This window comes from Chiloscyllium plagiosum, unplaced genomic scaffold (assembly GCF_037043375.1).
Source record: "Chiloscyllium plagiosum isolate Xiang-an unplaced genomic scaffold, Cpla_swu_hap1 HiC_scaffold_5, whole genome shotgun sequence".
Taxonomy (NCBI): Eukaryota; Metazoa; Chordata; class Chondrichthyes; order Orectolobiformes; family Hemiscylliidae; genus Chiloscyllium; species Chiloscyllium plagiosum.
In genome coordinates this window covers 58,982,188-58,996,634 of record NW_028270143.1, presented here as the reverse complement: position 1 = coordinate 58,996,634, position 14,447 = coordinate 58,982,188, and the positions used below count along the sequence as shown (strand labels likewise).

The window sequence follows — 14,447 nt, the reverse complement described above, 5'->3', positions numbered from 1 at the left end:
CACCAAAGTATCACCATCACCTCCTATCATTGCCCACCTATCGCCACCCCACTTCCCTTCCCCAAGCCCCATCCCCCTCCCCCTATTTATCTCGCAGCACCCTTTCCCCTCCCCAGGCCTGAATAAAGGTCCTACCCGAAACATTGACTCTCCTGCTCCTCGGATGCTGCCTGACCTGCTGTGCATTTCCAGCACCACACTTTATCAAGTCTGACTCTCCAGCATCTGCAGTCCTCACCTTCTCCAAACCTTTTCAATTCACCAGCAACTAAGACCATTAAGATGCTTCCATTCATCACACTAGCTTTCAGAGCGTTGATCCTTCATCAGGTGATGGATGGACCTATTGGACTATAACCTGGTTTTCCACTCATCACCACCTCCTCCAGTGAGAAAGGTCACTTTTTCGGGAAGCCCTCCAATTATACCAATATGGGGGCAAGCAGAGTCATGGGTCCAGAGCAAGGGATTGTGGCCTTTGAAAGCTACCACCCTGTCCTTGCTCCAAACCTATGACTTTCCCTTCTCCCTGTGAACCCTCCCCAACTCCCCCACCCCTACACAATGAAGTAAAACAAAAACACTCATCACCGCTGAATCCTTGATGAACAAACTTTGACCAGTGGACTTTGGGATCCAGAAACAGCCAATCCTGACTGGCTGACAGTTTCAGGCAATCCAGACTACCATGGTCAAGGTATGTGAGGCAATAAACTCACTGTCCTTCACAATGTTAATGGGCTTGAGTGGCAGCAGATCAGGTGAATTATCTTGCTATTGGGTGGCATGTGCATTGTCACCTGTTACACTTGGGATCACACATAGAAACGTTGTAGGAAAATTTCACCCAAAGACCTGTCAACTTCCTAGTTTGATCCCTGTGAGAAGATTGATGACACACCTTACAATTGAATACATCTAGAGATTATCTTGACCTGGTGCCAGGTTCAAACTGCTGCAAGGAAAAGAAAATTCCATCCAATTGAGATCATTAAGTCATTGGGGGCAGCTTCAAGATCACTGGAAATGTTTTTCCTTCATCGTTGACTCAAAAATCCAAACCAGTCAGTTATGTGATGAGGAATCCAGACCTTACACATTGTGGAGGACATCTATTTTTCTTGTATGTTGAGCTGAATGATGATCGCTTAATTTTTATGCATTTATATTTACTTTACTACCATTTTGTGATGATTACATTTAGGGCAGCACTGTTTGTGATCTATTTTAGCTTTTATAGAAGCCATTAGCACTCAATAGCACCCGAAACCACTTACGTTACAAATGGAGTTAGTGTTGACTTGGATTTTCCTGAGTGTTGGAACACCAATCAAATAGCATTTTCCGTGAAGAGGACCAGCCTATAAGTTGTAATTGAAACTGTAATTAGAAATGAACAAAGAACAGGAATAGACCACACAGCCTCTTGAGCCATTCAATATGATCATGACTGATCTGATTTTACTCTGATTCAACTCTACATTCCTGCATATCCTCGGTAATCTTTCATCCCCTTGCTAATCCAGAATCTATGTACCTCCACCTTAAAATATTTAAAACGATTCTGTATCCACTGCCTTTTGAGGAAGAGAACTCCAAAGTATCACTGCCCTCAGAAAGAAAACAAATCCTCGTCTCTTAATATCAAATATCTTTTGCTACCCAACTGGTCAAGTCTCCCCAGAATCTTTTATGTTTCAACTAAGTCACCTCTGATATTTCTAATGGTTAAGGTCAAGCCTGTTTCACCTTTCCTCACAAGACAATCTGCTCATTTAAGTTATTCATTTAGTAAATCTTCTCTGAACTGATTCCAAACCATTAACATCCTTCTACATTACTCCAGACATAGTCTCACCAATGGCCTATATAATTAAAGCATAACCTCCCTACTCTTCCATTCAATTCCTCTTGCAATAAATCATAACATTCAATTAGCTTTGAACTATCTTCCAACAAAGATTGTGTGACATAATAAATAACAGAAATCATGATTATGAAACAATACAGCCTGTGTGGTACTGCTCTGAAAAACAGGACATTTGAAGAAGTTGGTTACTCATGCTGGAGCATGGTTCCATGTAATACAAGGTCAAAGAGTGATAGAAATCTACAGGACAGAAAAAGGCCCTTTGGCCCATTGCAACCACACCTGTCAAAAACAATTATTCTAATCCCATTTCCCAGCATTTGGTCCAGAGCCTTCTATAGCTTGACACTGCAATTGCACATCTAAATACTTCTTAAAATTACAAGTTTCTGCCTCTGCAACCTTTATAGGAGGTGATTTCCAGATTCACTCCACCCTCTGGATGAAAACATCTCACAACCCCTCTAAACCTCACATTTCCTCTAAACCTTCTGCCCTTTACCTCAAATGTGTCTCCCCGGTCACTTGAGCCCTTCATCAAGGGGAGAAGTTTCTTCTTGCCTACTCTTTCTATGCCCATTATAATTTAATGCATCTCTATCATATCTCCTCTCAATCTCATCTGCTCTAAAGAAAAGAACCCCAGCCTGTCCAGTCACCCTTCAAAAATGAAACTCTCCAGTCCAGGCAACATCCTCTCTGCACCCTCTCCAGTGCTATCGGCTCTTATAATGTGGATTCCATAACTGCATACAAAGTGACCAGGCTATTTAACTATAACAGAAAAATCATACACAAGGATTACTCTATTCGGACTCAACATACACGTGTTCACACACACCAATCAGGAAAAGTACCTCAGGTTTTTTTTTTTCCATTTTGTTATAATGAGATTCTGAAGTCAATTGCAAAATCCAACTGTTAATGCAGTTAAATACATTCCAAAATTACATAATTAGCAGCTGGATTTTAGCCAATAAGGTAGAACCTCTCACTACAGTTGTTTCAGTTTTTCAAAGGCCCAAATAAACCAACTTGATATGAAGAAAACAATTAAATACACATGACAGGACTGACTCTGCAGCAGGAAACATATTCTACCATGGGAAATAATTTGATCAGAAAGGCTGAAGTCAATTTATTGCATGTTGCTGACTTGTTACCTGACTTTTTGCTGCAGCATTGTTATACCATGTGTCCCAGTACAGACCATGTAACAAGGCACCGAAGCTCCAATTCCACCAGTCATCAACTGTTTTAATATTGATGAAAGGATTTTTCTGATTCCTGAATATGAAAATCAATGATAAATTAGCAAGGATAAATTGTTTTTTAGAAGTAATATTTCCTTAGAAAATATTGTGAGTTTTTTTGCCTGATTGTAAATAAATGTGTGTAAGTAAATGGTACAGGAATATGATCTCCAGACTCCCAAAGCCTCCCCATGAATCACCCAGAATGCACAAATCAGAAACGTGATGGAATATTTTCCACTTGCCTAGACCAAAGAGGTTCCAGCATGGCACTTGATTGGCATGTCACCCCCTGGCTTTAACATCTATTCCCTACTCCATTACTGAAGCATAATGACTGCAGTGTGCACAATCTACTTATTGCAGTATCTTTGCTGTAACTTTTTAAAGCAGCATTTTCCAAATTCAGAAGCTACATTAGCTGGAAGAACAAGATCAAGAGCTGCACAGGAATGCCATTAGCTCAAAGTTTCCCTCCTTGTTGCACAACATTCTTGCTTGGGATTTCTCATTGTACCTTAGTTACTACTCGGTTTGGAATCAAAATCTAGAAACTCCATCTTTGTTAGCACTATCTTATGAAGGAAGGTTGAAAAATTTTAGTCTACGTAAATTGGAGTTCAGAAGAATGAGAGAAGATCGCTGTGAAACATATAAGATCTTGAGGAGATGGGAGAGGATGGATATTTCCTCTTATGGCGGTGATGATGGTGCAGGGGAGCATTGTCTGACAATGACAGGGATCGCTTTTAAGAGAGAGATGGAAGATTTTTTTTCTCTCAAAGAGTCGTCATACTGTGGCATGTTCTTCCCCAAAAGGTGTCGGAGGTTGGGTCTTTAAGATGTATTTAAGGTTGTGTTGCATAGGTTTCTAACAGACAAGGGAGCTAAAGCCTATGGGGAGTCGAGACACAACCAGATCAGCCATGATCTTACTCAATGTTAGAACAGGTTTGAAAGGCCAGGTGCTGCTGCTATGTTCCTATATTTGTAACAGAACTATGGAAATACCTCTGTCACATAACCAGAACTCACCACCTTCTTCAGCACAATGAGGAATGGGAAATAAATAGGGATAGCCAATGATGCATACAGAGCAGCAACCAATTTCCAAAATAAAAGGTTTGGTATGATCTTTTCAACAACAGAAGATTTCAAGAAATGTAACAGTTAAGTTTTATTTAGTGAACATTTTAAATCAAGTGCTATGAAAAAAATCATTAAAAGCTCATGACATGATACAACAAAGTTTCAGCTGTTAGCCAGACAAGCAAAACCTAGAGTTATTTATCTCATTGATGTTGTGAAACTTGCCTTGAACAAAGTGCCCGTCATGTTTTCCTTCTGAATTTATTTGAATACACTTCATTGTTTACAAAGTTCATTCAGAAGTATATGAGAGAAAGGAAGAGATAAAGTCCTTTTTGCTGCATTTCTGTAAGTCTCTGATACCAAAAAGTCCATTTACATTTGTAATGCTACAGTGTAGAGGAGAAAATAGTTTGCATAGCACCATTACATAGAAACTGGTTCCCTAGGACCAGGCAGCACTGTTTGTCCCTCAAAAAGCAAAGCAATCAAACAAAATCTTCTCTCCCAGTGACTTAGGTAGGCAGCTAATAGAAATATTTACTAATCAATGAATCTACGGAGAAGGCAATTCTTGTGTGAATGAAAATGGACCAAAAATGATTTGGCTATCATTATACTGTTCTGCCCAAGATCACAAGAAATTACAGCAAGTTGCAAACACAGCCTTCCTTCCATTGACTCCCTCTATATTTCCCGCTGCTTCAAGAAAGCAGTCAACATAATCAAAAGCCCCTCCCACCGAGTTATACTCTCTTCCACCCTCTTCTATTGAATAGAAGATACAAAAGTTTGAAAAGACACTCCAACAGATTTAAGAACATCTTGCCTGCCGCTATCAGATTTTTGAATGGACCTCTCATGTATTAAGAGTTGAGCTTTCTCTGCACGTTTCCTGTAGCTATAACACTGTATTCTGTGCTTTGTTCCATTACCCTGATGTACTTAGGTAAGGTATGATTTGTCTAGTTAGTACGTAATACAATACCTTTCACTGTATCTCGGTACAGGTGACAATAGTAAATCAAATCCAATCAAAATAGAGCTGCGGTCTTGGTACTGGAATTTGACCACGTAAAACTGAAATAAATACACATGAAAGAGAAACAAATCTCTGCAAGTCAGGCAGCAGCTGTGGAGATAAATACAGTTAACCTTTCAGGTCAAGAGGACCTTTCCTCAGAAGCAGATCAATCTGAAAGCTAACACCAACAGAAAAATTACAATTAAAGCTACCAGTTTGTCATAAAAAACAATTCTTACCGGTTACATCAATTCCTTTTGAAGAAAATCATTGGCCTGAAATTAAATATGTTTCTCTCTCCACAGATGCTACCTGACTGCTGGATGCTTCCACTCAGTTTTGTTTTTATTTTAGTTTTCCAATTTCTATAGTATTTTGATTTTAAGTTGGAAACAACTAATTTATGAGGCTTACTTACATTTTACAAGATAACATCAAAAATAGCCTGGATTTCCATACCTCGTAAATTCTGCCCGAATGGCTTGGTTGAGGTAATATTCATCTTTGGAAAATTTGCCAAATGTTATCAACAGCAGAAGAATCAGCATGACAATATAAAGTACAAACTCTCTGCAATAGGGAAAAAAAAAGGTACTTTGAAAAAAAACATAACTTTAGCATTATATAATGAAAGCAAAAAGACCACCTGAGAGCGATAAATAAACGGTAACTTCGGATAATTAAACAAATATGATTTTTATTCATGTATCAAAATTTAAAGGAAAGGTGAAATACTGTAATGTCTGCTGAATGAGGCTTTCTTTTCTCATACGATCTCTGGCTTCTTTAAGTTGTGCAAGTGTCGGTGGTCGAGCTAATCGTAAATAGCGAGCCCTTTGACGAGCAGCAACAATCTATATGGTAGAAATATACAAAGTGATATTAAATGACTAACTGAGACTTGACATTAGTTCCCAACATCAAAAAGAAATATTTATTTCATCATTCTGCAAATGAACATAGCGCATTTCTCTGTGCAACAAAGCACCAAGGGCTAAAACATAGCACACTCTGGGTTCTGGGTGTGGGGTGTTTCATGATTACCAAGGTTAATTGAGAAGGGCCATGTGCTAATGTGGTGCTTCCCTTTCATTTCCATGATGCTCGTGTCCCACCAAGCTACTAGCTGAACATTAAGCAGGGAATTCAGCATTCTGCAAGCATTAAGCAGGGAATCCATTGTATTGGCAACCTGCCCAAATAAGATAAGCAAGAAACTATAATTCGCTTTTCCTCTGACTGCCATGTTCTCACAGAGTTTTAAAAAACTAACGTGGCATTAAAAGACATGAATATGCACAAGGATAAAGTATCATGTAAAACACACAATGATTCCATGATCACACTGCCATGTTTTGTACTGTAACTCAGGAACTTTAATTTATAAGATTGTCTTGAATTCCCATAGAGCCTGTGAACGTATCTCGGAGTCCCAAGCTGCTTCACAGAAGTATCACAAAACAAAATTTCATATCAAACCAAAAAGGTGATATTAGCTCAGATGACAAAGATGCAGATATTAAGGAACATCTGAAAGGAGCAAAGAGAGGTGCAATGTTGGAGAGAGCATTAAAGGAATTCCAGAGCTTAAGGCCTTAGCAGATAAAGACAGAAGCACCAATTACAGAAAAACTAACATGAGAGATTCTCAAGAAGCCAGGTCCAGAAGTGCAAAGAGATCTCACAGGGAATCGAGAACAGGAATGAGAATTTTAAGTTTGACACCTGTTTGAATGGGAGAACAAGGACATGAGTCAATAGGTATAGGGGTGATGGGTGAACAGGGCTTTGTGCAAATCAAGACACAGGCAACAGAATTCTGGATGACCTCCAATGTATGAAGAGTAGACCACAGGTACCTGGTCAGAAGGATATTAAAATAATCAAACTCATGGCAATAAATGTAGAGATGAGGATTTCAGCAATAGAAAATGGCAGCGTCAGGCAACATTAGGACAGTATAAGTACTAATGGTGGGAATATATGGACAGAAGATCATTTTGTGGTCAAATACACCATGCTTTTAAGTATTTTGGCTCATTCTCAGACAGTTACCAGATAGAAGGGCAGAGTCAATAGCTAGAAAACAGAGTTTGTCACAGACTCTATGACAAATAATGAGATCATGTTCTCTCTTCCCAATACTTAATTGCAGGAGACCTCTGCTCATCCAAACTTGTGAGAAAATGAAGACTGCAGATGATGGAGATCAGAGTCAAAAAGTGCGACACTGGAAAAAGCACAGCCCGTCAGGCAGCATCCGAGGAGCAAGAGAGTCGAGGTTTCAAGCATGAGCTGATGAAGGGGTGATGCTCGAAACATCAACTCTCCTGTTCCTCGGGTGCTGCCTGACCGCTGTGCTTTTCCAGCGCCACACTTTTTAATTCATTGAAGCCTGTGTTGAACAAGTGATTAACAAGTTAGAGACAGCTTTCTGGTTGAGATGATCTGTTGTGGTGGTGAGATAAAGCAGGATGCCATCAACATACATTTGGGAACTGGGGTGCTTTTGCTCTCATCAAGGGACAACCTGTAGATGAGAAATGGGGAAGGGGCAAGGTTAAATCCACAGGGAAAGTCTAATGTAATGATACATGGTTGAGAAGAGAAGCTGTTGCGGGTGATGCACTAGCTAGGATTAGACAGAAAGAATTAAAACCAGCTGAGTGTAGCTCCAATTCAACTGAATAATGGTGCAGTTTAATAAGGTCAAAGGTTGCAGACAGATTAAGAAGCTGAATTTTGCATAGTTGTATTTGTATCTGGAAGACCTCATAATTTTGTAATACATTTCTTTCAAAATTAGTTATCTTTTAATTTTGCTGCATAAACACTGATAAATAAGCTTTACTATTTTTACATGATCAAGCTCTAAAATGTGACACCATTAACAGCAACCAATTTTCTCTTTTTCTCTTGCGATTTTTCCATGGGACCAACAGCCCTTCAATGATTTATCCAAATAATCATTCTTCCTTCTTCAACATTGATGGGCTGCTTACTGTTGAGGTTAAGCCTGATCCTATTTTCACATTACATTCATAGCCCACCTTATCAACATGCGTCACTGGACAGTAAGGAGGAATCACCCTTTTCCAAATGTTATATTTTTGAAACAGACTAGTATTCATTTTAATGAAGAATACCAAGAAATGAGTAAAGCAAGATAATTAGCAATTATTACCCTGTCAAGATCCATAGCAGAATTGTATGGATTGTAATTAATATCAATGCGGCTTCTCTCAGAAAGGATTCCAGCTTCAGTATTCCATTGCTTGCAGGGTTCCGATGAAGAATGTGAATTGATCGTGTTGTAAATGTCATTGCAATTCTTGTTTTTCAATGCAACAACAGCTGCAGTGCAGAAAATCTGAAAAGATATTTGAGCAGTGAGAGAAACCTTCCTAAAATGGTCAATTTAAACTGGTCTCAAGAGAAACTAATTATTGTAAGTACTTAATCTTCATAAATACCATGTATGCTCAGTGACAGGTCAAATTTTGAAGATGGTTTTTTTAAGCTGAAATTAGGGTGTTGATTAATACACAAGGTATTGTTTGAGGGGATGAAATTCATGCTTGGTGTGAGTCAAAAAAATGGACAAACAAGAGCCAGATCTCTTTCTAAAATAATAAACAGCTAAAGGAAAACAAATTATGGCCATTATTGAATACTTAACTACAAAATAACAGTCCCCATTCTGCCTGCTATGGTAGGTACAGTAAACCCATGGGAATACGTGATACTACCAAGATCTACCATGGATAGGTGTGAACACATTCATTTAAATGGGCAAGTTACCTTCCCAGCAGCCCCCTGGTCCCTGGTTCTGGAACATTCCCTGTAATATGTCCGGGCCACTGTAAACCGCGGATAACTGAAACAGGGGAAATCAACTCCACAGATACGGCAGTCACCCTGTACTGTTGTACCATTACAGTAATTCCGAAAACCTGTTGCGGAGCATGACAACTGGTGACTGGAATGGAATGGTATGGTCAGCAGACTGGAAAGCTAGAATGGAGTGCAACGGGCAGGCACACTAACTCATAATTGTTGATCTGTAACTGTGAAGAACTTGGGTTAACTTATACATGAGATACACGGAAAATACAAGAGTTTTTGGCCAAAATAGGAGGTCTACTTATACATGAGATTGACCTATACACGAGTACATATGGTACATCGAAGAGTGAAGAGAGCGTAATGCTACTTTTCCGCCACTAGATGCAGCTAATGATCATTGTAAATATAATTTTAAATGTGAAAGGAGATTTATTGTGGGATTCATTGCATTATGAAGCTAAAATGATAGGATAACTGATCCATTATTTAGGGATTAGGTTCATCATGCTATTCTCATTCAGTGTTCTCTTACATCAATTTATTTATGTTCAACAATGTGAAAATGACAATTAGCTAGGAAACACAGAAGGTTGTCTGGTTAGAAGTAGGAAGCTACAAAAAGAAAACACATAGTAAATGAAAAAAAAACTAATGTTTAATGGATATCAATAGTTGTGAGAAAGAAGAGTCAGAAAATTAATAGTAAGAGCTAAGTGTTGAGAGTTTTGGAGAATTAAATGACAAAAGTAGAGGCAACAGTAAAACCTGGTGCACAGTTCAAGACAGTCAAAAAGCTAATGAACAGTTGGTCTTTATCTTAGAGAAGTTGGAATCTAGGTGATGACATGATGTAGTGGCTATAATATGCACTGACATATTCCATCTGGAGTACTGCTTTCAATCTTGCACACCAAAACTCAAAGATATACTGGTCTTGGAGGGATTCAGCACAAATTCATTTGATTAAATTATGAGGATGCATGAACATGTCTTATAATTCCTTGGGTTTTGAAGCTGAAAGAAGATCTAATTGAGAGATTTAAAATCATAAGGGAGAATTCATGGGTTGAAAAAGAAGAAGTCTTTTCGTGAAGGGATTCAAGAAAAAAGACATCACTTTAAAGTTAAAGTGCAGGACTGAAGAGGAAAATCAGAAAGATTGTCTTCAAAAGTTATGACTATTCCAAAAAGACCGTAGATGTTGAGTCAGTCAAAATCTTTAAGACAAAGATTAATATATTTTGTTGAGTTTGAATATCAAGGAATATTTCTCAGTTTTGTAACTAGAACTAGGATAAAGATCCTCTGTGATTGGATTGAATGACTAAGTATACTAGAGGGCCAAATGGGAAACTTGTTCTCATGGATAGTTAATGTTTGGTTGGCTAGATGGCTACAGCATGCTGCAGAATGGTGTGTACGTTTTATCCCCATACTGACTGTTGTAGTCCTTGGAGGGCTGCCTCCTTGCATGGACCCTCACTTGACCCGGAGTGGTGACCCACAAAGTCTTGACCAATGGTCGTCACCAAATGAGAAGTGCCTGTTGTCCATATTGAATTGTGGCTAATTAGTATCGAATTACTATACAACTTATCTCAAATTGCTTTGTATTGGTCAGTAGGAGAATGTTGCATTACAATGGTTTTATCATGGAGAGGAATAAAATAAAGCCATCATTTTAAAACATGCCTCACCATTAAAAAAAACTGTTTAAAGATCTCATTGCTTACTTTTTTTTTCACTTTTTATTGTGGACTGAAATGGGAAAAGGACTGTTTTGAAACTAAGTATTGTCAAAGGAATTGTTGCACCTGTAAAAAGCAAATTACTGAAACCTGTTCTGAGTCATGTTTGCACTGCCACTTTGTTCAAACAGTGAAGCAGGGCGTGTGTAGATTGACTGGACCTAGGGGGTACATACAGAGTGCGATTCGGCTGTTATCATGTTGCTGATTGGCTTTTGTCACAACTGGTCACAACTTTTTGTCACAATTGACTGGTCACAACTTCATAAACCATTGGCCTGACAACAATTTTCCGATTGGCTCCTAGGTAGCTGAACAACTTGTGGATATGCTCAATACTGGCAGAAACATTCTGATTGCTGCAAGCAGCAACTGGTGTGTCTTTCTCTTTAGTAAAATACCTAAAGCCTGAGGAAAACTGGTTTACTTTATTTCACCAGATGCTGTAAGCTATGACCTTTTAAGCAATAAGTAAGAGACTATGCAGTTAGTGTACCAATCACCTGTGCCTCCTGCAAGTGAAAAGAACCTCAGAAGAGAGATTGAAGAACCTAAAATCCTGGAAAGCAAAAGGATCATCTCAGCAAACTCTGTGGTCTGTGACCATTGAACTGCTTGCCCATTTTATTTCCCTCTGCCCATATCAACAATTTCTTTTGTCCATATGTGTGTGGGTACATGGGCAGGTTATAAGAGCTTTAGGTTAGGATTTATTGTCACGTTTGTAAAAATTATACGCAAAGTGCCACTGTGCACCAGTGCCATCTTGAAACACTGAATATAATGGAAGATTCACAGCAATGGAATCCATCTTTCCCTTTTCTTCTTGTTCCTCCTCCAATTCTCCTCTGGTTGTTGCTTGACATTGGCTAGGGTCTCTGTAACCAGCTCTGGAATCTCGATAATGGAATCTGGGGTCCCTGTAATGGGTGCAGGGGTCTCTATAACGGGATCTGGGGTCTCTATAACAGGATCTGGGGTCTCTGTTAAGGAATTTAACTAGTGGTGCTAAATGTAGACAGTTCAGAGCTGTTTACCTTTGGTTAAAATCTATTTATTAGTAATGACTAGTAGTTTTATTAGGTTTGAAAACCTGCTCCCTGTTTTCTGTCCTGACAAGTAATTTGTGTACTTTGATAAAATTTTTAATCTTTGTGACAACTCTGGGAATATGGGAGCTTGTTTTCCAGTATGTCACTCCAGTGAGGTGCCAGACCTGAATGACCTGCACGTATCCCTGTGTTTGTTTCTTTGGAGATGAAGTAGAACAGATCATACCTTGGTCTCTCATATTACTTACTGCAATAGGTTGGATGATAAAGATGCAATACAGGAGAGAGAAGAACAGTGAATGTAACCATAGTACCGATTCAGTTGGTCCAAACCTGCCATTAATTAAAACAAGTATTTAATTTTTTTTAAACAAATAAGGGTTAAAACAAAAACGTGGCTTACAAATTGTAGTCATTCTTACCGTAGTCCTAACAGGCTTGTTGTCAATATGCACACCAAAGCAATTAAAAGGCAGATCACCCAGGCTAGATAATTGCACCAAGTTGGGAGAAAATGTCTGGTTCTATTCACCACAGGCCGATCAAACAAACTGCTGTGTTCTAGAGTGTTAAAAAGAGTTTTCAAAGATTACTGTCAGAGGTCAAAGAATGTGGTGATGGAAAAGCACAGCCGGTCAGGCAGCATACTGTCAGAGGTGTTTACATTGTTTAATTACTGGTAGTTTAGGTACAGGAAATTGATACAGCTCTTGTACATCTATAAGATGCGCTCTTAGTTAATGTTGCACATTAGAGGCAAGTGCCAGGTTTGTTATTTTCTAATGAGCAGATAAAAGCAGATCAGGGATTTCGGTTGCTTCAGATCATCTAAGAAGGTGAATCGAAGAATGCCTGGGAGCAATTCAGTTTCACCAAAACTTTCGTAAGGTGAGTTCTGTATGATGCAAGTAGATAATGAGCACTGCAGTCAAACAGTGCTATTTTTCTAATTGCTGTAATATTTTCTAACTGCTGAAATCATGAGAGAACCTCCATAGCAGCAACACATGTTTATAAAAGATCACTGTCAAATTAACAATAAAATGTCAATTATTGTGTGGTGATAGCTAAAATTCTTACAATGGATAATGTTCAGAATACAGTAACAAACTTGATAGTAACTGCTTGAAAATCCTGGAATTTCCTTCCTCGTAGCACAATGACATACCCACACTCACCTGCACTGTAGGAAGTCAATAAGACAGCTCAGAGCTGAAAATGTGTTGCTGGAAAAGCGCAGCAGGTCAGGCAGCATCCAGGGAACAGGAGAATCGACGTTTCGGGCATAAGCCCTTCTTCAGGAAGGGCTTTTGCCCGAAACGTCGATTCTCCTGTTCCCTGGATGCTGCCTGACCTGCTGCGCTTTTCCAGCAACCCATTTTCAGCTCTGATCTCCAGCATCTGCAGACCTCACTTTCTCCTCCAAGAAGACAGCTCACCCTTTCTCAAGGACAGGTAGGCATGGGCAATAACTATCAGCGCAGTGAACATCCAATTAACAAATTTTTAAAATAATTTCTGGCTGGTCATTTCAATTAGTCCCTTAATTTCTTTTCTCTACCTGATGAATAATCTGATCGCAATTCACTCGAGCTACGTTTGGAATCCTTTGGCACTGGTTTGGCATTTTCCTGTGAGCTGCAGTCCTCAAATCCACTTGAGCTGCCTTCAGACAAGCAATTTCCATCTTTCTTGTTGCTTCTTTCACTGTAGCGCTCTGAGTGAATGCTGGGAGATTGTGACTCCAGTAAACCACGCTGAGGAAAGGCAATCATAAAAGAACTGGTGTAACAATTCTCATCATTGTATTCTAATTCTTACATTACCACAGCATTCTCTATTTCAATAAGCTCCTGCAATCTTACAAGCTTTCTGCATCCATTTAACTCTGGTATCTAGCACATGTTTGATTTTCAAAACCCTACCATCGACTGACGAAACCATTGGTAGGACTTCCTTGAAATTTTATTGTTAATCCTTTCTTCGGTTTATTTCTTAATAAAATCCAACTCTTTTGTTCACCTCTACTGACATTTCATTATGTCACTGGATGTAAATATTTGCATGATAAAAGGGGGAGGGGGGGGTGTTCTACAGCAATGGCTCTACATAAATTCAAGTTGTTGTTATTCTGTTGTTCATTATCTGGAATCGTTTTTATCTTTAACATAATGCTTACCTCATATTTTTTCCTCCACACTTCCTGTGCCCATTGTTGAAGATTCTGCCAAGATAGGTAGGATTCAAACGCACTGTCCAATGCCAGATGAGCATCACGATGTGCTGAAGTATTATTTTGAGGACAGAAAGTAATTTAAAGTATCCAGACTGACAATGTTCATTGCATATTGCTCTAATTTCATTTGTTTCATAGGCTATGCAGAGTGCACTACATATTTCCCAGACCCCATATGAACTATACTCAGGGTCAGTTGCTAGAAGGTGTACAGTGAAAAGGGAACAGAAGTGATTCATTCATCAATTTATCTTTCACTCAAGATAGATGGTTTCAGTCTCCGATTTAACTATTACCAAAAATATTTGAGCATCATGTGAAGTTAGCAT

At 38.9% G+C, this 14,447-nt stretch overlaps 1 protein-coding gene across 10 annotated transcripts in view; it reads right to left on the bottom strand.

Annotated features, from left to right (window-relative positions):
• pkd1l1 (polycystin 1 like 1, transient receptor potential channel interacting) overlaps positions 1-14,447 on the bottom strand; it is a 288,595-nt gene that overhangs the window by 49,920 nt on the left and 224,228 nt on the right. For 9 of the 10 annotated variants that reach the window (XR_015757199.1, XM_087987215.1, XM_087987214.1 and 6 more), the window contains 9 exons: positions 14,062-14,165; positions 13,444-13,639; positions 12,305-12,443; positions 12,131-12,215; positions 8,421-8,606; positions 5,972-6,090; positions 5,696-5,806; positions 3,034-3,157; positions 1,278-1,361 (listed from right to left, as the gene is read on the bottom strand). Coding sequence is in view for 8 of the 10 variants with exons in the window: in XM_087987215.1 (XP_087843341.1) it covers positions 1,278-1,361; positions 3,034-3,157; positions 5,696-5,806; positions 5,972-6,090; positions 8,421-8,606; positions 12,131-12,215; positions 12,305-12,443; positions 13,444-13,639; positions 14,062-14,165 (1,148 nt within the window). In the remaining 2 variants the exon portion in view is untranslated. The remainder of the gene's footprint in view (positions 1-1,277; positions 1,362-3,033; positions 3,158-5,695; positions 5,807-5,971; positions 6,091-8,420; positions 8,607-12,130; positions 12,216-12,304; positions 12,444-13,443; positions 13,640-14,061; positions 14,166-14,447) is intronic. The other variant, XR_015757200.1, reaches the window with a different exon arrangement.